Genomic DNA, 20,768 nt, shown 5'->3' on the forward strand with positions numbered 1-20,768 from the left:
CAAAATAAGCAGAGTTTAGGATAACAACTAAACCTTGATCTTTGTTTTTCACCAACTCAAGAAAAATATCACTCAACTACATCTATAACTGATAATTATTGACTTTTCCTGGGCAGAAAAGATACAACATTTTAATTAAACAATCATGAAGTCAGTGCCAACATAATCTCATTATATTTTTCCTTGAGAATATTGAAACGGATAATTCAATGAATTTCAAGTAGATAGATAAAATTTTTGATTTCCTGAATTATATGAAGTTTCAGAACTTCCCAGATTATAGCTTACATTAATTATGGAAATATTTCAAGGCTAACTAACCACAACTGGCTTAAGGCAAGCCACAAAGATGCAGTATCGGCTGCGCTCCTCAACCAGGGCAGCACAAGCAGCCTTCTGCTCTGCTTCTTCCAGGAGATGCCTTCGTTCAGTCACATCAGCCATAGACACATCAAGTTGGCGTTGAAGATCAGGACCTCCAGGGCCACAACTGACAGTCATCATATTTCCTAGGAGTTTCAAAGAACATGAAAATTGAAACATGAATCTAACTAATTATTACTAATACAACTATAATAATTTGTAAATTTAAATATTGCTCATTAAGTGACAATAAAAAAAACCACCAATTTTTTAGAAATGATATGACATACAAAATGCTTTTCCAGGAAATCACAGAAAGGGATCAGTTTCTCACTCATAATCAATAAAATCTATCAGTTGTAAATTAATGTACAAGGTGGAAAGGAATTATTTCAATCAAACATGACAGTAATGATGTGAAATATTTCCTTTTGGATTATAACTGTATATTTAACTAAATTTGAAAAATGTTTTAAGAAGGCATTAACAACCTCCAGGCCCAGAGTTATTGCTCATAGCAGTAATGTTCCCACCAACGGCACCTTTCCGGGCTGCCTTTTTTTGTAACCTCAATGTGTCAGTAGATTTCTTCTTTAACTCTGCTCTTGCTTTCTTATACTCTGGAAGAAAAACAAAAACAATTACATGAGCAGCCATAAATGGTAAAAGAAAAAAATTTAAATCATTAAATATATCCTAATATTAATAGATGATTAAATGAACTCCTCTGAGAAAAGAGAAAATATTAAGTACCTTTGATGATGGTGTTTACAGCCATTCAAATCAAAATTCAATACACACATCAAAACATCCTAATCCTAACGCCCAACAGTTAGAAAAGTGTTATCTGTTCCTGACATTAACTGCTCCAAAATGGACAGGCGAACAAATCAAAACCATGGGCATCTTTGCAAGAATCAAATACCATCCAACACTTAAATAGTAAACAATTTAATTGGTTACCTCTAGAGTGTTCTTTATCCAAATTAATCACAGATTTTTTCCAGTCTTCCAACTTTTCCTGAAGAGGAGTAACTAAGCAGTCCATTATTGCACTGAAAATGAAAACCATAATGTACATATAATCCTCCGGCATGGTAAAATGAGAAAAAAAAGAGAAGCAAAATTTTGAAGAAATACCCTGGGAAAAACATAAATAGTCATTCAAGGTATAACACCTATTTAAAGATACCAAAATACAACCAAAAAATACAACTACGAAAAACAGCATGAAAAAAATACAACTACAAAATATAAAGGAGTGACATTAGCACTCAATCACACAGTCACTCGGGTGGACACCAAGTGTTTCTGTTTTATATATTTGTATTCATGAATGTTTGATAGGTCACTGACATAGGAGCAATCCTTGTTGAGTGAGTCTGATTCACAAAGGGCTAATACACCTGAGTAATTGTGTGATTGAGTGCAAACGTAAGTCCTTTCTTTTTTGTAGCTGTATTTTTGTAATGATTGATGGGTCACTGGCAAAGGAGAAATCCTTGTAAACCCCAAAAGTGTGAGTATGTGTGATTTACAAAGGTTCATGTTTCCAAACACACCCGAGTGATTAAGTGACTTCAAACGTGAACTTGGGCCATTTCTTTCTAATTTTGTTTTTTAATTAATTTTCATTATTGCGTGAGATCAATGGGTCCCTGGCATAGGAGATATCCAAGCAAATTTTGAGTTTGTGATTCGCAAGAGTGACTGTTATTCCTTCCAACCCTAGCCTACTACTGCCCTACTAACACACCCTAGTGATCAAGTGGTTGTAAGACTTTCCTTAATTTATTTTTGCATTGTTTGTGTGTGATTGAGGTACATGAGGGTCACTGTTTCCCCCCAAACACACCCAAGTGACCAAATGTGTGCTTTCCATCTTCCTCTGACTTGTCACCTTGTTTTTGCCTACCCCTTTAAACCCAGTGCCAATCAAGTTTGCAGTCTTAGCTTTTTTGTTTTCCATTATGAGTAAGTACCATATTTAAATACATTGTAAGCAAAGTTGATAGATCCTGTTCATACAAAGCATCCTTTAATGAAATTTTCCCTTAAAGTTGCTTGGAAAGATTCTTATAAGGCAAAAAAGAGAATTGAATATTTTGGAAGAACAAGAACACATGTCAGTAATATGGTGATCTTGTATGATTTGTAATGGATATAGTCAGGGTTTAATCGTAACTTAAACAATATCACTTGAGATTGCCCTGAGAAAAAATATGCTAATTGGAATAGCCAAAGAATTTTTATTCTTCATTTCAAGGAGTTTAATGGACTCTATGATTGGTCATCCACTAATCCAAATTATTTTTTTTATTTTTAAAGCCTAATAGAAAAATCCCACGTAAGGAATATTCACATTGCTTTTAATGTTTACTCTTGAAGTGCTATTTTACCAACTGCTGTAACACATATGGCTGCCAAATGACAATGTAATGTGATCACAATAGCAGATATCTATGGCTCCTCTGCGTAACTTCAGCTTCCTAATATTTTCCATTGCATAAACATGAGGAAAAGGAAGGCTTTCTATGGGGACCATCCTAGTTTACCCATCCTAATACAATGGGTGCTTGCTTGCCATGAGTTCACACAATATAATGGATTCACTTAACAATTAAATCGGAGACGATGCTTGTGGCATACTTTAAAAAATTAGAAAAATGCATCCATTTTTTAAAAATCAAACAATTTCAGTTTTATCAAAGAATATTATACATGCATATAAATGGAATTTTATTAAAGTTAAACCCTAACCTTTCATCTCAGTCACTTGTGTAATCACTATGGCAGAATTAGTATTCAGTGTAAAGTACAGTAACCAATCCACTTCTTATTTTACAATCTAGACATTTTTTGGATATATGACATTTTAATTGAAAAAAATCTTGCACATCAGAACACTAAAATCACAAATGTAGAGAAAAATTACTGAAGGGAACAAAATTTTCTCCATACAGTTCTGGCAAGGGGAAATGTTCTCTATCATTGACTGTCAGACACAAATACGCTTTAAGATTTAGAAAAAAGTCCATACTGCTCCTCTTTCCCCTCATTCAGTACCTTCACAAGCAAGCAATAGGAAAATCTAATTAAAAACCAAATTAAATTGCTGAAACTTTACGCTCCTGAATGCACATAGATGCATTTTGATTGATTACGAGAAATCAAATTTTTCCATGAGTTTATCAGTCATGTACTATGCATTTCAGTCCACTGTACCATCATCAGGTACAAGACATGTCAAGTGGTGACTACATCGCATTTATACATTTTTGAGGAAGGGGGGAATGGGAGGAGTAGGGTAGGCGGGGACATAGAGGGGGAGATATCGAAAACCCAAAGACAACAAAGAAACCAAAAGGAGCACGGGGGACCAAAGAAATTAAGAGGTAAAAAGAGGGGGGTAAGGATAAGCATGTGTGGTCATTATAGAGAGGACGGTGGCAGGTAGCTGGCGAGGGAGAGAAGGGACAAAGGCAGGATGATGGATGAGGATTATTCTAAGAAGGACATTATCGGGGAAGGTTGTCCAACTAATAACTAAAAGTGGAGGGTAGATGGTGTGTGGATGGGAATATCCACAAAATGAATGCATCCCTATACTACAGATTAGTAACTCTCTTCCCAAATTATGTCGGTACAGGACAAAAACATGATAAACAATCGTATTAAGAAAGACAACATTATAAACCTTATTTGCTCACAGTTCATTTAGTACTCTTTGCTTTGCAATACATGAATAACAACCACCATGAAATACACGTTATGACCAACCAGACCATACATACACCATATGACCATAATTACCAATATTCTGAATTCATTCAATATTGAATATTCTTGGCATCTTTAAACCTCTTCTACTTTGCTCTTTATCACCTTTTGAATAATAAGAATGCTTACTCATAAAGCAAAGAATGATAATTTAAAGTTAGTGACTTGAAAAAAGAAATGATAATGGGAGTTTTTGCAGTCGCACATGCATTATTGTTACACCAAACACAGCTACCCATAATACTGAGGATAATATCACAAAAATATAATGAAATAACTAAGGAAAGACCATTGTTTTCTTAGGAGTAATGTGAACATACCTAGTAAATGTCTTGACCCGAGCTTCAACTGCTTTGTGCCTAAGACAAATCCTAGTTAAGGCTGTACCAATTTCTTTGGTGGCTCCTGTGAAAGCACAAATGTAATTTGGTGATTACATAAATAGCAAGAATGAAATTTCTTTTATGACAGGTGAATTCACACAAAATTAAAAAACCAAGACTTGTAAATACACCAAAATAAGATTACCAATTACCTTTAACCCATAATGACTCTAGATTCTTCCTTTTTGAATTTCCCCGGTATAAATTGTGACCGAAAAACCATGTACAAGTGGATAAAATAAATTCTTCCACCAAAGAAGAGACTGCACCACTCAATTTTTCAGGAAACTTTAATCCCATAGCACCAAATCATTATGCTCATATACAACTTAAATATTATTATCCTTTGTTTAAAATTGAAACAGGCTCACGAAAATAATTTGTTTGTTACAAATTTAGGTCATCTTTCAACTTCTTGCAATTGTGCTTTTAGTCCCTTGGTAGAACGATTAATAATTAACCTTTTTATGTATTGATGTTATTAAGAGGTACATCATCTTAATAGAAGTCAGGATAGGCATTTACTAAATCTAGGTACACTGGGCTCTAGAAAGTGTAGGTTGTATTGTTCGACACAACATTTTTTAATTTACTAAGTGTCCAGTAGTACGAAAGTTGATGCGGTGATTTCAGACTCAAAGAAACAAAAACAACATCATGACCTGTCAACAGACTTTTAAAGCAATTCCAAACACGGTGTACTTCATGTTAAAAGCAATATCATCATCTAAGGTAAAAAACTGAAGAGTGCAACTGAAGAGGCTAGATTCCAGAATGACTTTTAGCATATGAGCATAGTACATTAGGGAACAGAACATATGAGCATACTCCTGCAAGTACAATGGGGCAAAATCCCTTGGAATTAGTGCTCTTCAACAAATTGAGAAATGAGCTCAAAATAATTCATAAATGTCACTTTTCAAAAGCAAACTAAGGGATTTTTTTTACAAACCTTCATTAAAGCTTATTTCAGGAGTTTATGGAAAGCTATAATTTTTAATGTTTGAACATGCTCTTGTTGATAATATTGTTTACTTGTTTGTTGCTGTTTTCAAACTTTATAGTTTTGTCGTTTCCAATGATATGGATTTAATAAATGATTTGATCTCTGGACAAAAAAACAATTATTATTATTTCTCCAACAACTTGAAATTATAAATTTAGGTGAAGAAATAACCAAGGAAGATTTACTTACCTTTAGTATTGGTTGCTGAATCTGCTATTCTTTGAAAAGCATCAAGATAAGCTGATATCGCCAGAATTGTTGCTCTGAAGAGAAAAAAGAAATAATTTTATGAGATTTCCAAAACAGAAACTAACTTCAATATAAGAATACATGCTTAGGCTTGCAATGTGTTAAGCAACTAGTTTCTTATTCTTTGTTTAACCCACATATTCTGTTTTAGCTCAATAACACTTCTGCAGCCATTCTTGGAAGCATCCTCAAGTCTGCTTGATTCATAAGTCACTTTAAGGCAGTGGCTAGCTAATGGCATGACATGATAAGCTCTCAGTGCATTCCAAATAGTGTTCCAGCTATTCAAGGTAAATAAATATATGACATGGTCTCATTACCACTTCAAAGTTCTCAAGGCTCTCTTCTTCTGAAGCTCCGGAATCCTTCCTGGACTTTGCCACATCAACAATTTTCTGCCAATTATCCCAGTCCTGTGCCAACACTTTTCCATTCCTGCAAACCATTTTTTGCATGCTATCCTAAACTCCATCCAACAATCTGGTCCTGTCATCCTTTTCCTCTTTGTCCTATCATTTCCGATAAACATATTCTTAGGAATTCCTGTATCATTCCTTTGTCCCATTTACTTAGCCCATTCAAACCATACTGATATACCTTTCTACTGATTGGTGGGTCTTTTAACGGGATACAATGCATTTATATGCTTCCTTCCCCATCTTTCTCATTCAGAGTGGGCTCTATTGAGTAACTTCCTTCCAAATGCTTCCGAAATGAAGTTACTCCATTCTTCCTTCCAAAGCATCCCTGCCCCTTATTTAATCAATTTTCATTCTCATCGACTTTTCTAGTTATCTATGTTTTCCTTTCACTCAGCATACGATATACACTTCTCTAACTGCACTGCAGTATGCAGATTTATATGCTGAATTAATAATGTGTGGCCATTTCGAATTTAATTATGTATTTTTCTACTATTTGTCTCAAGAGCAAATATGATTGATTTTCCTGTAAGGTAAATCAACCATAGAAAGGAAACTATAAATAATACTAGTTATTTTTACTTACCCAGAAAACATGTAAGATGTAGGGAAGAGACCCATGAATGAAATACATTAAAAATATAATGAGCGAAGTATGTTGCATTTTGAAATACTGCAGGAATCTATTGAGATCATCTTTGCCTTTCAGTACAGCACCAAAATAGTATGGGTGTCTTCTAACTACACACTACCCTATTAACAAACACTAGCAGTGGTTTGTTAAAAAACAAAAAATAATTCAAAAGATACAGTACATGATTTATTTTAAAAGTATCAGAAAACACTTCGGAAAAAGTTTTTTCAGATTTTGCTACAATGCCTCAAAATTCTTCAAAGTAGATCCCTTGAGTGTCGACACACTTTTGCCAGTGGCTTTTCCATGAGTCAAAGATGGATTCCAGGAGGTCCTAAAGGATACGCTAACAAGCTTCTATGACGACACTAACGGTCCCATTGTGGTGTCCTTCGATGGAGGATATCACTTTACGGAATAGGAAATAGTTTGCTGGTTAAAGTTGGGACTGTTAGGGGGATGTGGAATCATTGTGATGCCATTGCAGAAGGTCTTTGACAGCAGACACTGGACACTACTCTTGGTCGTCCATCAAGGCCTTTGAGACAAGTTAGGCGTAGATCTTTTGCATCGTCAACTTTTCAGGGATAATGGTGTGCACTGTCATCTTATCAATGCCAATACGATCTGCGATCATGCACACACTTAACTGATGGCCTGAATTAAGAACTTCATGCACAGGAAAAACTTGTTACCAATACTTTCTATAAAAACCTTGTACACCACAAACGACTTCTACCAAATCTGGCATTTTCATTGAATAGTAACTGTAACTTTAAGGTGGAGAAAAGGTTCAAACTATGTGACTTGAAGGCATCCTTAAACCTATTATGCCATTTTCAACACGCATATGTACCCAAACATGTAAATTTAATATACATATGTACTCAAACCTTTTAGTCAGACATTATCAGGATTGATTACGAATCAATCCATAATGCACAGCAAGATATATTAAGAAATTAAAGCACCTGCATACCAATTGAAACAGCAGGCAAGTGATTCTGTAAATTTTGTTTCATAATATTAAGTAGGAATTTCACATTTCACAATGGATGTGTAAAAAACATTCTATTATTAAGATGTAAAATTCACTCTCAGATTTTCACAAAAATAGTTTTATCACAATATGGTTCAAATGCTGCAACATTACCAACTGAATCGTATAGAATTAATGGAACATTAATACATGGATAAAATAAACACTTCATATAGGAGGGAGATAGGGCAATTAAGGTAACTGAAGTGAATAGGCAAACCTAGGAAAGGAAAATCCTAATGTTGTGTTCTCATGGTCCAAATTAATATAAATCTTTGGTGCAACAGATCTGGATGGTGTCACATGGAAAATATTTGACCATAAGTATTTCACTCAAAAAGTAGAACCATCTTTAAATTTTCACCCAATTGGACAAAACCAGCTAATCAGAGGCCACATAGAAAAGTAGCTTCAGCATTTGTCATATAATCATTGGTATACAGGCACCATGCATATTAACCAAACAAATTATCACCTTTGGAAAACCTTGTGCTTTTGAACAATTACCTCACTAAAGATATAATTTTACCAAATAGCAAAATGTTGGCCCCCAGGTGGTGGATCTCTTATTATATATGCAAATGAAAGGAATGATCTTATGAAAAGGAAAAACCTACCTTAAACTATAATCAAAATTCATGAACATTGTAACTCAATTATATTATGGAAAACTTTTAAAACAAAGTAATGCTCACAAATGAGAAAATATTTTTCATGAGCATTGAGAATAAATAAATAATGAAAGTACTATTACCAAATAAAAAGTTTGTGGAAAATACCAAGGTATTTTCCACAAACTTTTTATTTTGCACTGGTTCCAGTGCATAGGCGTGATCCTTGGGTGCCTTCCATCTTTAGGTGCCTAAGTGCCGAAACTATTTAAATCAAAAAGAAAGTTTTGTCGAAAATACCTAGTATTATTCTTTCATTCAAAAATGAATTTCCACATAGTCAAGCCTGATACCAATGAGAGCAATAAATGGGAGAAATCTGAGAATTCACCTTTTCCCCAAATAAAAGGACAACCTAATAATATAGATGAACTTTCATTCAATTCTGTAAACAACGTAGATATGCCATTTCGCAAACATTTCCTCAACCACGAGAAGAAAATTAATGATAAAAGAAATGATTAATGTGTCAATTCATTAGTAACTCATCCTTGAAGATTATTAATACCCATCTTTAGCCAAAGACAGGCTCACCTTTGCCTTCTCTTTCTTATTTCGGCTTCCTTTCTGTTTAATATACCAGGCGTAAAAGTATTAAATACAGATTTCAATCAAAAGATGGTACACCAATGCAGTTTGTGGTACAATGACTTGACACACCACTTTGTTGCACCATTAACAACTGTCAGATGCACACAAGTGATAAATTAAAAAAGTGTTCGCATAGCGTTGTGTTGCTGTGTTCAATAAATAGAAATTTATACCAAACGAAGATCATTCATGGACAGCATTAATTTCCTGTTTTCATTTGAAGAAAACTGCTGCTATATCATACTGATTAATTCGAGAAGCTTATGTTGAACATGCTCCATAGCAATTTACATGTGAATGATGGTTTTGGCATTTCAAAAGAAATGACTTTGATGTTGCACACAAGGGACATGGAAAACCACCAAAAAGGTACAAAGATGTGGAATTGAAAGCATTGTTGGACAAAGATGATTCACAAACACAAAAACGACTCGCAGAGCAATTGAACGTTAGTCAACAAGCTGTTTCCAATCACCTATGAGAAAAGCAAAAGATTCAGAAGACCAGCAGATGGGTACCACATGAGTTGAACGACAGGAAGATGGAGAGGCACACCTCTCCAACTGCCTCTCAAAAACACATGAAATTTTGCTCGCACAATACAAAAAGAAGTCGTTTTTGCATTGCATCGCTACTGGGGATGAAAAGAGGATTTATTTTGAGAATTCCAAGGGAACAAAAATCATGGGTAGACCCAGGCATCCACATCAACCACAAGACCAAATTGCTTCGGCAGAAAGATGATGCTCTGTGTTTGGTAGGACCAGAGGGGTGAGGGCTATTATGAGCAGTTAAAACCTGGTGAACCGGTTAACACTGAATGCTTCCAACAGCAATTGCTCAATTTCAACTGTTCGCTGCTTGAGAAACGATCACAACACAAAATGAGGCAATGCAAGGTGATTTTTCTTCTTGACAATGCTCCATCACATAGGGCAAAAGCAGTTTGCAATATGTTGGAAGCACTCAGCCAGGAAGTTCAACCACAAGCTGCTTACTTACCAGACTTGCCTCCATCTGATTACCATTTGTTTGCATCTATGGGCCACGCACTTTCTGAGCAGGACTTTGGTTCATACATAGATGTGAAACAATGGCTTGTTAAACAGTTCAAGGCAAAAGGGAAAGATTTTCATTGCCGTGGTATTCACAATTTGCCCTAAAGATGGGAAAAATGTCTAACTAGCAATGGAGCATACTTTGAATAAAGCTCTTTCTATCATTCTTACAATTTTTTTTAAATCCATATTTTGTACTTTTATACCTGGTAGCCGTAAATCTAACCTTAGATCTATGATTTCAGTAAATTCTGCTCCATCGCAATATTCCAGTATCATTTTTCTTAATGTTGTAATTTTTGATTAGCTCCTCCAACGTTTGGGCCCAGTTCCTCTATCTCCTGGAAATGCTTGTGTCATTTCATACAAAAATTTGGATAAATATTCGTATACAAATTTTTTATCCCTATTTATACCATTGGACGCCAACTCAAGCTATTACAGACAGAAACAACATAGTCAATGAGTAGCAATTTCAATAAGTTGGTTGAATAAGAACAGAAAGAATAGAAAATGGAAAGTTCACATACTGCATATAGAAGCAGAATACTGCATCCAGCTGGATTGTCTCTTTCCTACAAAGGAATACAACCTGTCTTGTTCTGTGAGTGGTCTCAGTAAGTTGCTGTGCAGATATGATGGGAGGAAAGGGATAAAAGTACATAGATAGGACGGACATATGGAATGGTAGAGGAGATGAATGAAGAGCAATATTAAGGTTATCTTCTCAGTGATTTCCCAGCTCTGAAGAAATGTGTAGGAGAAAAAAGTTCCATGCATCGTTTTCTCATTGTGTATTTAAAAATACCCAAAGGATAAGAGGATAGAATTAAACACTCTTACCACTCCAAAGCACAAATATCATACATATAATGCTGATTAACACTAATATTTAGTAAGTACACATGTTGGAGAGATTACAAGTGAACTGGAATCAAAATGAAAGATGGAAACCCAACCATTAAAAAAGGGGACTTTGATGTAGGGTACTAAATATAGCGATATCCCCTTTGGTTATGTGGTATTGATAGCACTTCTGTTTGGGGCTGTCTGCATGCAAAATAAATATTTTTGTCACAATTAAGGACTACACTCAGGAAAATTTGAAGGACAAAACTTTTCAAGCCATGATGTATGCATTAAAAGTCTTAGTTGCAAAGGCTTCTTCATCTTACACTTCACCGCATTTATTGCTTTTGGGGACAACAATTTAACCAGCCTTCCAGCTCGCATCTTCAGCCCAAAGTGTCAATGCATTGATTTTGGCAAACCTTATATAAGCATCATCACAAAAAAATTGCTTATAGAAGGATGGCCAAAATCAACGAATCAACAATTTGATTAGAATATGCTATCTGGAATTCTGGTAAAACTGCTATCAATAAAATCAATGAATATGGCAAAACCCAACAGGATAGTCTTCACAATTTTCATGCAGCTGGAGCCTTAACAGCCAATTCCTCACTAAAATGTCCACAATACTTTCCAACAAGCCAATTTCCAGGATTTATGTAGTGTACACAATAAACATTTTTTAATACATACTACTTAGAGAGGATATAAAGGAATAAGGGAATGGAAGAAAGGATATGAATTATAATGAAGCTAAAAATGTATCATCAAAACATTTGAAAATATTTCCTGGCAGTAAATAATTTCAGCACTAATTGAGTGCTCTCAACACTAGTTCAAACTTTGTACAAGTTGGATTTATTTTGCTAACATTCAAAGCAATTGAAAGCCATCAGTCCTCACATTTTTTTTTATCTGCACCATTACAAATAACCATGAATGAAATTACCAGAAGTATTGGATCTAATAACCATTTCATCAAATAAAAAACGTTTTAGGAATCATGGAAAAAATGGGTATCTCAACTAAGAGTAATTTTAAAAAACCTAATTTTACCCCATGGGTTCTGAAAATGAAGAGGGTGAAAACTTTAAAACCTTGTTTGTGCAGGTAAAAGGGAAGATGGATAGATTACTTGGGGTTAGGTAAGTCCTTCATAGGAGCCCTAGGCACCTATTGATCAACGGTGCCAACCGAATGCAGACGGAGGATGAAAGTGCCATGGTAGAAGCATTAAGGCTAACCATTCAACCTCCATTCAAGTGCAATTTGGCTTAACCTGGATGATTTAACAGAAACCAGTGTTTTGACATGGCTAGGCTCTTAACCTGATAAAGGGGAAATTATGAGATGACACTTATAATGCTGTCTCTAATTCTTTTCACTTCTAATCTTCATTTCAGCAAACATTGAGAAGTAACTTTTTTAAATGCGTAAGCATTTTAAAATGTCAATTAAGTCATTAATGCCAGCATGTTATCACACATTAATTAATACACCTTTAAGATTAATTAATGTACATCTAGAAATTTTGCCATATTGATTTCTCATAAATTGATTAAAATTATCAAAATTTCATACTTGAGACAAGAATGCAGTTTGGTTGCCTTAGAAATGAGGTCCTCCCACAGCGGTGTTCCATTCTGAAATAGAATCACAATAAAACAATTACCTTGGAGAATGCAAACTGGCATTTCTTCTTTTTACATTAAAATTTGGCATGCATAGCTTACAAATCATTAATTCCGGCTGTATGATTACAAACTATTCTTCCAAGTATTGCAAAGAGCTTTATCTGAGTAATTTTTTTTTCAAACAAATTTTATTGTTGGATGCACGTTCAAATGTTTCCATAGAATGGTAATTAAAAGAATTCTAAGAAGGTCGTTTAAATATTGCGGACCTTAAGAAGTCGCGTATTCGGGCAAGAGGCACCTGAGTACAATTCCAAATTCCCATTCAGCTCTACTATGCTGAAATGAACTAATTACTTTCGTGGAACAATACTCACTAAAACAGAAGGAATATAAGGCAACATTCTGAATGCAGGTTTTTACGGAGTCCTTTTCTACAACTATATGCTTTCAATAATATGAAATTATTCACAACTTACAACTCTATTCTGGGGTATGAACTACTTTGGATGACCCCAAGGCTCACCCTTTATTGAATGGTTGTGAGATCAAAAGTCTAGTTTGCAACACAAGAAAGCATTCGTAAAACATATCATGCCATAAAAAACTTAAGTGTAAACGATCTATCTTAAATATGTGCTGCAGTTTTCACAATAAAAACCATAAGGCTTTTATCATGACAAATTGTACATATAACCATTTTAAGTAGTAAGTGGGTGACGCGAACGAGTATTTCTGGTTTACTAGAGGTAGCAAATAAAACATCTCATTCACGAACGTGTATTTGAAGATTGTTCTTATATGAACGCCAAATATATTTCATTAAGCTTGAACACTGACTTACCAAGGTAACATCCTGAAATCATTAGACAAAATGAAACTCACAATCAATATTGACCAATAAATGCTACTTCATACTATTATTAATATTTACTAGTTCAGAGATTTGAAGTTTACACACAAGTACAGGTCATGATTTAGGAACCATAAGAAGGGAAAATCTGATTTACAGCTAGGGACTTCCGTAGTAGCCAAACAATATTCAGCAAAATATCGCGGTTGCTTATAAAATGTATCCGATTAATTAAACCATACCCAAAGAGAATTATATTATTTAGAAATACTCTTGCCAAACTCTACCTCTTCTCGGTGGACCCTAATGTAAATACTTAAAAAGTATTCATACAAAGCTTTTGGATTAGATGTCTTGACGAGCAAAGGGCTACATAAACAAATAGAATAACTCAAAATACTGAATCGGAAGGAAGCACAAATATTATTACTTTTCATTACGATACGGGCCCACTACCATCATGAGTTATAAACTAGGACAAATCCTAATTGAAATATACATGAATAACTTAACACCTTGGAGGAACATTGTATCAAAACTTCGAATCAATATTAAAGTGTAGTAAATACACTAAAATTCCAAATATGTGATTAAATGAAAACAGTAATCAGATGTTCCCTTCAATTTAGATTCAAAATCATTCTAAACGCCTGACGGGCACGATCTACGATAATTCATCGAAAAAAATAATACATTTTAAAGATAAATGTAGATCTTTAAAATAAATAACCTAAATGGGTCACTTACCTTTAGGTCTGTGATAATTTGCTGAAACAACAATCCTAGGGCACTACAGTCCCGTTCGATGTTTCCCTCCATATTGATTTGTTGATTTTCTGACAACTTATTGTAGTAATCACGACTCTATTAACGACGATGATAGAGTTTCATCCACTAATATGAAAAACTGTCTCATCCCGCAAGACAACCGTTAGTCATATTATACACGAATTTCGTGGGATGGATCTCCGTCGATGCTATACACCTCATTCGGACGCACAAAATCAATGACCTAAAGATGGCATTTTTAAATACCTTTCTCTCACAAATGAAGTATCAGTCTCAGTTGGAAAATTGATAGGCCACGGTGGGAATAATTATTTCATATCAGTCTTAAAGATAAAAGTTTTTTTATTAGAATGCACACACTAAAGCTTGAGGCAGATAGTGTAACTAAGTAAATCTGCCAAGATGTAGAAACAGTACTGACTTCTCAAACTCACACCTTATTCTGCATTTCACTAAGAAAAAACATAATGAATACAGCATTTTGCAAACGCAGGGCGTACGGCAATATGTAAAAAATCACGAAACAACGGCGTTTCTCTAATCGTTACACATACGTGAAAACGATATCAGGCCAAGCGGTCAGCGCTTCCTATTGGGATTTTGATGCAACCCTTGAGGTTCACAAACACCCTAGCAGAATGCATCCGCCATTTTATGCTCGGATTCGATGTGGGTTGCATGAAACATAATGGAGACTATGTAGGCACATGTTACTGGTAATTCGACTTAAAAGTTCACTCGGAGGATTAGATGTGCAATATTATTGAGGACGATGATTGAGGATATGCTTGCCATCGCTCAGGGGTACTTCAATTATTCGCCCGTCAGATGGGTTCTTTGTGTCTGTCCCTTCTACACACACTACACGAGTAAACTTTATTTCAAAACGTCAAGTAACAAAAGATGTGGCATCATGTTAGAAATAACTTAATACTCGCTGTTGTTGGGTGAAAAGTCGTTTTCAGCAGACTCAGTTGAAAATTTCAATTAGCAGAGTACTGCTTATTTTTTTTAAATTTCTCACGGAAGAATTTTGGAATTACATGGAGAAATGTTTTTGAGATGGGATGCTAAGTGCTTGTTTGTTTTATCCAACGCTCATGTTACTTTTTGTTTGTCAATGTACACATATCACGGAAGCAAGGTTTATGACCTCTCGCATAAAAAGTGGCACTATTGTGTGAGAGTATTTCGGCATAAGCCGCTACATAAAACTTCAGCACGTATGGCTCTAAGGGAAAACAATTCATGCTTAAGATGAGGAGGCGGTGCTGAAGGTGATCTATATTAGACACTAAGTTAAGCTAAAAAATCAATTCGACACATCGACAGGCCGTCTTAGGTCTCAGAAGAATGATAAAGTAAACGACTGCGACAGTATATCATTTAGCATGTGGTTGTGTAAAATCTTTTTCTTGGCGAAAACGTTGCGGTAGTCAACTGTTTAAAACATTTGTTGACAAATCGTTGTCCTTATCGTGCATATCAACATCGCGATGTGGGTTCTATACGATGCGTTGTAAGTGTAGGATATGTGAAAATCGCTCTTACAACGAACCCTGCAGTTTTACCTTTCATTTACCTCGGTGAAACTGCATTCAAAGTTATTTATTATTGGCTCAGTATCATATTACGGGACCATGAAGAAACGACATTTTCTACAAAGCTGTCTCCATTTTTAATCGCTATAATCCCGGTATCAAGGAGTTTGTTTTTATTTTAATTTTCCTACGCTGAGATTGCGCAGGAAACTATCCAACTCTGAAATTCATCAATAATATGATTCTGTGCCTAGGTTAATAATTTATTTGTTGTTGTTATCATTGTATGTACTTATCATTCGCTATGTGTAGAGAGTTTTAAATCGAAAGGCCGAATTTCGACCTATCGCTACCTACCGAGGCTAATTTCGCTCATGTGTCCAAAATCGTTGTTTATCTGTTTTGCGTTACAACTTGGAAAATGGCGTCTTTCAGGGCGTTTAGTAAAAATATACCATATCTGAGGCAGCAGTTCCTTGCATTATTAGGAAATACCAGCGCATCTGTTAAGTTTATATGTATTGTTGTTTTTTGTACTTATTTTCTGTCCTTCTCCGAGACTGCAATACGCGTTCTTAGTGTTACGCCAGGTTATCTGATGCCCCCCGTATTTTGGATTTGGACAGCGTTTACATATTGTTTCCTAGAGATACACTTTTGGGAAGTATGTGTGGATATAATCACCGTGGGCTTGTGTGGAAAATTAATCGAGCCGTTATGGGGCGCTATGGAAATGATGACCTTTTTTGCTATAATTAATATCGGTGTCGCTATATTAAGTGCAGTGTTTTACTTGTTTCTCTACATGTGTACTTTCAATACTGACTTATTATTTACTGTGCACATTCATGGCTTAGCTGGCTACATTGCCGCGGTGTCTGTTGCGGTGAAACAGATTATGCCGGATCACTTGCTGCTCAAGACACCGATCGGCAAGCTCACCAACAGGAATATTCCTTTGAGTGTTTTAACATTATCCATGATATTCTGGATCGTTGGACTTTTGGAGGGCACATATCCTACAATGTTTACATCAGGTCTTCTTACCAGCTGGACCTATTTGAGATTTTACCAACGCCACAGTAATGGGACGCGAGGTGACATGGCTGACAGCTTTACCTTTTCCAGGTGTGTATTTACAATTTTTATCCGGTCCACATTTCGGAATTTCAAGTTCGATATCACCTATCGCTAGTTTCACCATTTATTAATATATTAGCACCGTTATTTTGCTGTCTATGGCATACATTTCCCGTAGTTTATGCTTTGTCATTCATTAGTTCTAAATATTCCAAATAAAAGAATATATTCTGTGCACATTTCGTGATGGGTTTTCTCGCAGTGAAAGGGATAGAAGCATTTATAGTTTTTATATCAATTTTATTAGATAGAGTATTCTTAGCTGTGCTTTTTTCAAACTCAGCCCACAATGTTGTCCGCAATTCTACAGACTTCATTTTGTTTCGGTCTAGGGTTTATTGTGCAATTTTGCTAATTGTCTTTTAATTTCTTTCAGGAGTGAATGCTTTTGTTGCCCGAATAGGAACCAAACATTAAATGATATTGGAAATAGAAGCAAGCCAGCAATCCATAAATAAGGGCACTTGTTACATAACGCGATACGCCTGCTAAGTTGACTAATTTACATTTCGCCCTTGATATTTGATGTTTTTTTTAAAAACTCAATTAAAATTATAATGAATATATATTTAATGAAGGTTCCTATTTGCAGTTCTTTGCTCTCTCATCGTTGTTAAATTACGACCTATATTAGGGCTATGAAAATTAAAATCGGAAAGGAGTGATATGGGTTTGTTGAAATGATCGACGGACAATTTTATTACAGCGATATTTTTGTTAAGTGATTTTTACTGAAACATTTTTTATTCTTTACATGAAGCAGTATCCAAGTTGTGAGGAACTATAACTACTAGTTCTTTCAAAGCTGAAATGATTTAAAAATTATAATGTGATGAAAAATATTGCTTCATTAGAACCCTTTCTTTGGTAATTAGATTCCCTTTATCTTAAAAACAGACCTATTGTGCATGTTCAGTAGCAGAGGAGACTAATCCACTATGAAGATACTGCACGGTATCCATTTAAATTTTGTAATCTTTATTGTATTTAATAAACCGGAACAATTTCAGAAAGTATTGTATAATCCACCTGTTGATTAAGTCATAAATGAAGTTAATCTCCCTATTGCAGAAATTCCCTCCATTGTTTGGTGCAGCATATGTCACCATATCAAGGCTAATTTCATGCACAAGAATCCATTGTTTGTACCACCTAATACGGGCCTAGAGTATACTTCCATCTCCCAAGATATCAATTTTTTCTCCAGTTCCCCAAATACTGCAGCATAAAGAAAGTATATCCCACATTAAGGTTCAAGTAGACCTCTCTTCCAACTACTTTATGTTTAATACATTTCTTTGTTTTCTAGAATTATTCAAGGCTGGAACATTCAGTCAGCATATGAAGACACATTGTCCAAGAGTTTAATAAAATAAATTATTGATTTGAAAATGTATTTCCACCAGGAAACATTCAAAATAAAAATAGTTAAAAACACAATGATGGCAGTGAGGAAAATGAACAAACAAGGTCACAAATTTATTAAAATTAAATACAAAGCATCCATTTACTTTTAGTGTGGCATCTAATTATTAAGAAATTATCTGACCATAACGCTTGAATCTGTGCTGTGGAAGATTGTAATGTCTAACAGATTAGAGCTTGAATACAATTCCACAGGATGTATACGAGACATTAACTAGTTATCTAAAATTATACAAGGTTGGAACATTCAGTCAGCATATAAAGAGAAAATATGGATACCAGGATATTAAAATGGCTGAGCATAATTTGCTTAGTCATCATCACATCTCAAACCCACCGTGCAGTGAGTGTAAGACTGTTGGTTGGCATTATAGAAAGCCGATGATTAATTTTCCTCTCGATAATATTCCCAGTATCCCATGCTCCATAATTTTAAGTGAGCTCTTGAGAAATAGCATTTATGGTGGTTGAGATTTATCAACATTTATTGAAAAAGCAGTTCTTAAATGACTGAGTGGAGGCTAGTTAATACTTTTTTTTCTTTCCCTGCATATCTTCACTTTTAATTTCCTAATCTCTTTCTTTCACAGTTTTTTTCCTAATGTTCTGCAGCCACCCATTGCCGTTGTAAGCAACACTATTTATGGCTCGCTAGTTAAGGTAGGGGTTTGTTCAAGGCCCGTTCGCAAATACAATGCTGGTGCACCTACAGCTATAACTATCAGCTTACCTGGAATTGACCCTCATGACATGGAAAGGAGGAGGTCAGTAAGAATTATGCATATTTCGTCTTTGTGTCCAATTGACAATGAAGTAGAGTATTATATGTCATTATGAACTGTTGAAAACGTCTTGCCGTTAGTAAAAAGAATTGGTGTCAGCCCATATTTATTTGAACTCCAATGACTTGAATTAATGAGATGTTGCTCTACAGCCATGGGCTATAATTTAGTGTGAACAAATACCATTAACACCACCACAAAAGTTTGTGTTACTAGATTTGTGAAGTTAAGACAATCTGTTGTGATTTGGATTCATGTTATTCCTTTGATTTGATAGCAAGATGTCAGCCGGGTGACATAGCATTTTAAGATGAAAATAAAGTGGATAAATGTGTTGTTTCATGTCGTAAAATGTACAATATTAGTTAAGTTTATAGACAAAGAAATGGCACCGCTAAACTACCACCCAGACTCAATTCTATTGCATAAAATGCAATTCACAAGTTCTAATTATTTCCTTTGTGCAAGCATGTAAGTGTTTCTATTTGTGGCTTAACTATTTTAGTCTCCATAATATTAACGATTTATTATCCAGTAGTTCATTTAAAGGCTTGATTGCAAGCATTGGAAATGCATTATAACTTGTTTTGTTGCCAAGCATATAGTTATTCCTCCAAGGGAATATATGTCATCCTTATACTGAGAATAATTTCATCACATTAGTTAAAATTTGAAGAAATTAGTTTGTTAAATTGAGGTTTGGAATTAAATTCCTTGTATCTAAACTACAAAGTATAATAATCTCTGTATTTTAATACCAATCTTTAATAGGCAAATTGCTCTGAAGGACCTAAGTGAGCGTCTAAGTAAAGCTGAAAGGCAGCAGCAGCAGGGATGGCCAACTGCTGAAAGACCTAAAATGTCTCCAGCAGTTACTGCCAACAAGGATGTGAAAACAGGCATCAAATCTGTCACAATTGCCATACCTGGTGAAGAACCAGTACCATCAAGCACACAAATGTCTGGTGTTACGTCAGTTCCTGGAGGAAATGGATCATCAACATCAGTGATTTCTACTAGTGATAATGCAATCTCTGTGCCCTCAAAATCCACGTGATTCTACATTAATTAACCGTGGTGCTGACTAACTCCAAGGCTGTTAATATTTGAGTGGAACTTAAAATAAACTGTTTACCACCATTGCTTGCTGCAGCACTTGTTTAGAACAGGGGCAAATGACTAGCCTTCTTCCAGTCAGAAATGGCAGTACATAACTATGTATATAACTTTTTTATGTGTGCACTTGGGTATGAAGTTGTGTATATAAATGTGTGCGTGTGGGTACATACATCTCATTTTGGTGACGCAATGTTGTGAAGTGATCTTATGAGTGATTGTATGCTGTGAAACCTTGAAGTTGGTCTAATTGTTGGGGACCATTTCTTTAAAGATCTAGTGTGTGTTGATGCTAAAAGCAGTTTTGTTGTTATGAATTTTGTTTTTTTTAATTCTCTACACCTTAAAAATCAAAAGTCATCAGAGTGGCTTAACCAAATATTTTGTGGTGAGATGTATAGTCATATTGCTACAAGAATATATTTATTTTTATTTCTCAA

The 20,768-nt window shown here is 35.0% G+C and overlaps 2 protein-coding genes across 8 annotated transcripts in view; one reads left to right on the top strand and one right to left on the bottom strand.

The window, feature by feature from the left end:
* Positions 1-14,857, bottom strand: part of mim (missing-in-metastasis) — a 39,264-nt gene extending 24,407 nt beyond the window's left edge. For all 5 annotated transcript variants that reach the window (XM_071587579.1, XM_071587578.1, XM_071587577.1 and 2 more), the window contains exons 1-7: positions 14,283-14,857; positions 12,630-12,691; positions 5,722-5,795; positions 4,464-4,548; positions 1,327-1,418; positions 855-983; positions 322-509 (exon numbers count right to left, since the gene is read on the bottom strand). In XM_071587579.1, the coding sequence (XP_071443680.1) occupies positions 322-509; positions 855-983; positions 1,327-1,418; positions 4,464-4,548; positions 5,722-5,795; positions 12,630-12,691; positions 14,283-14,354 (702 nt within the window). In that variant the 5' untranslated portion in view covers positions 14,355-14,857. The remainder of the gene's footprint in view (positions 1-321; positions 510-854; positions 984-1,326; positions 1,419-4,463; positions 4,549-5,721; positions 5,796-12,629; positions 12,692-14,282) is intronic.
* Positions 14,858-15,017: 160 nt separating this feature from the next.
* Positions 15,018-20,768, top strand: LOC139690212 (transmembrane protein 115-like). 3 transcript variants are annotated; one of them, XM_071587511.1, is made up of 4 exons: positions 15,018-15,040; positions 16,723-16,993; positions 19,021-19,194; positions 19,984-20,768. In XM_071587511.1, exons 2-4 carry the CDS (start codon positions 16,764-16,766, stop codon positions 20,267-20,269), a joined length of 690 nt encoding a protein of 229 aa, XP_071443612.1. In that variant the 5' UTR covers positions 15,018-15,040; positions 16,723-16,763; the 3' UTR covers positions 20,270-20,768. The 3 variants fall into 3 exon arrangements, with proteins under 3 accessions (XP_071443612.1, XP_071443609.1, XP_071443611.1); XM_071587510.1 differs by lacking the exon at positions 15,018-15,040 and adding an exon at positions 16,311-16,370; XM_071587508.1 differs by lacking the exon at positions 15,018-15,040 and having other exon boundaries at positions 16,158-16,993.

This window comes from Hetaerina americana, unplaced genomic scaffold (assembly GCF_022747635.1).
Source record: "Hetaerina americana unplaced genomic scaffold, ioHetAmer1.1.p SCAF_3, whole genome shotgun sequence".
In the NCBI taxonomy this organism is placed as follows: domain Eukaryota; kingdom Metazoa; phylum Arthropoda; class Insecta; order Odonata; family Calopterygidae; genus Hetaerina; species Hetaerina americana.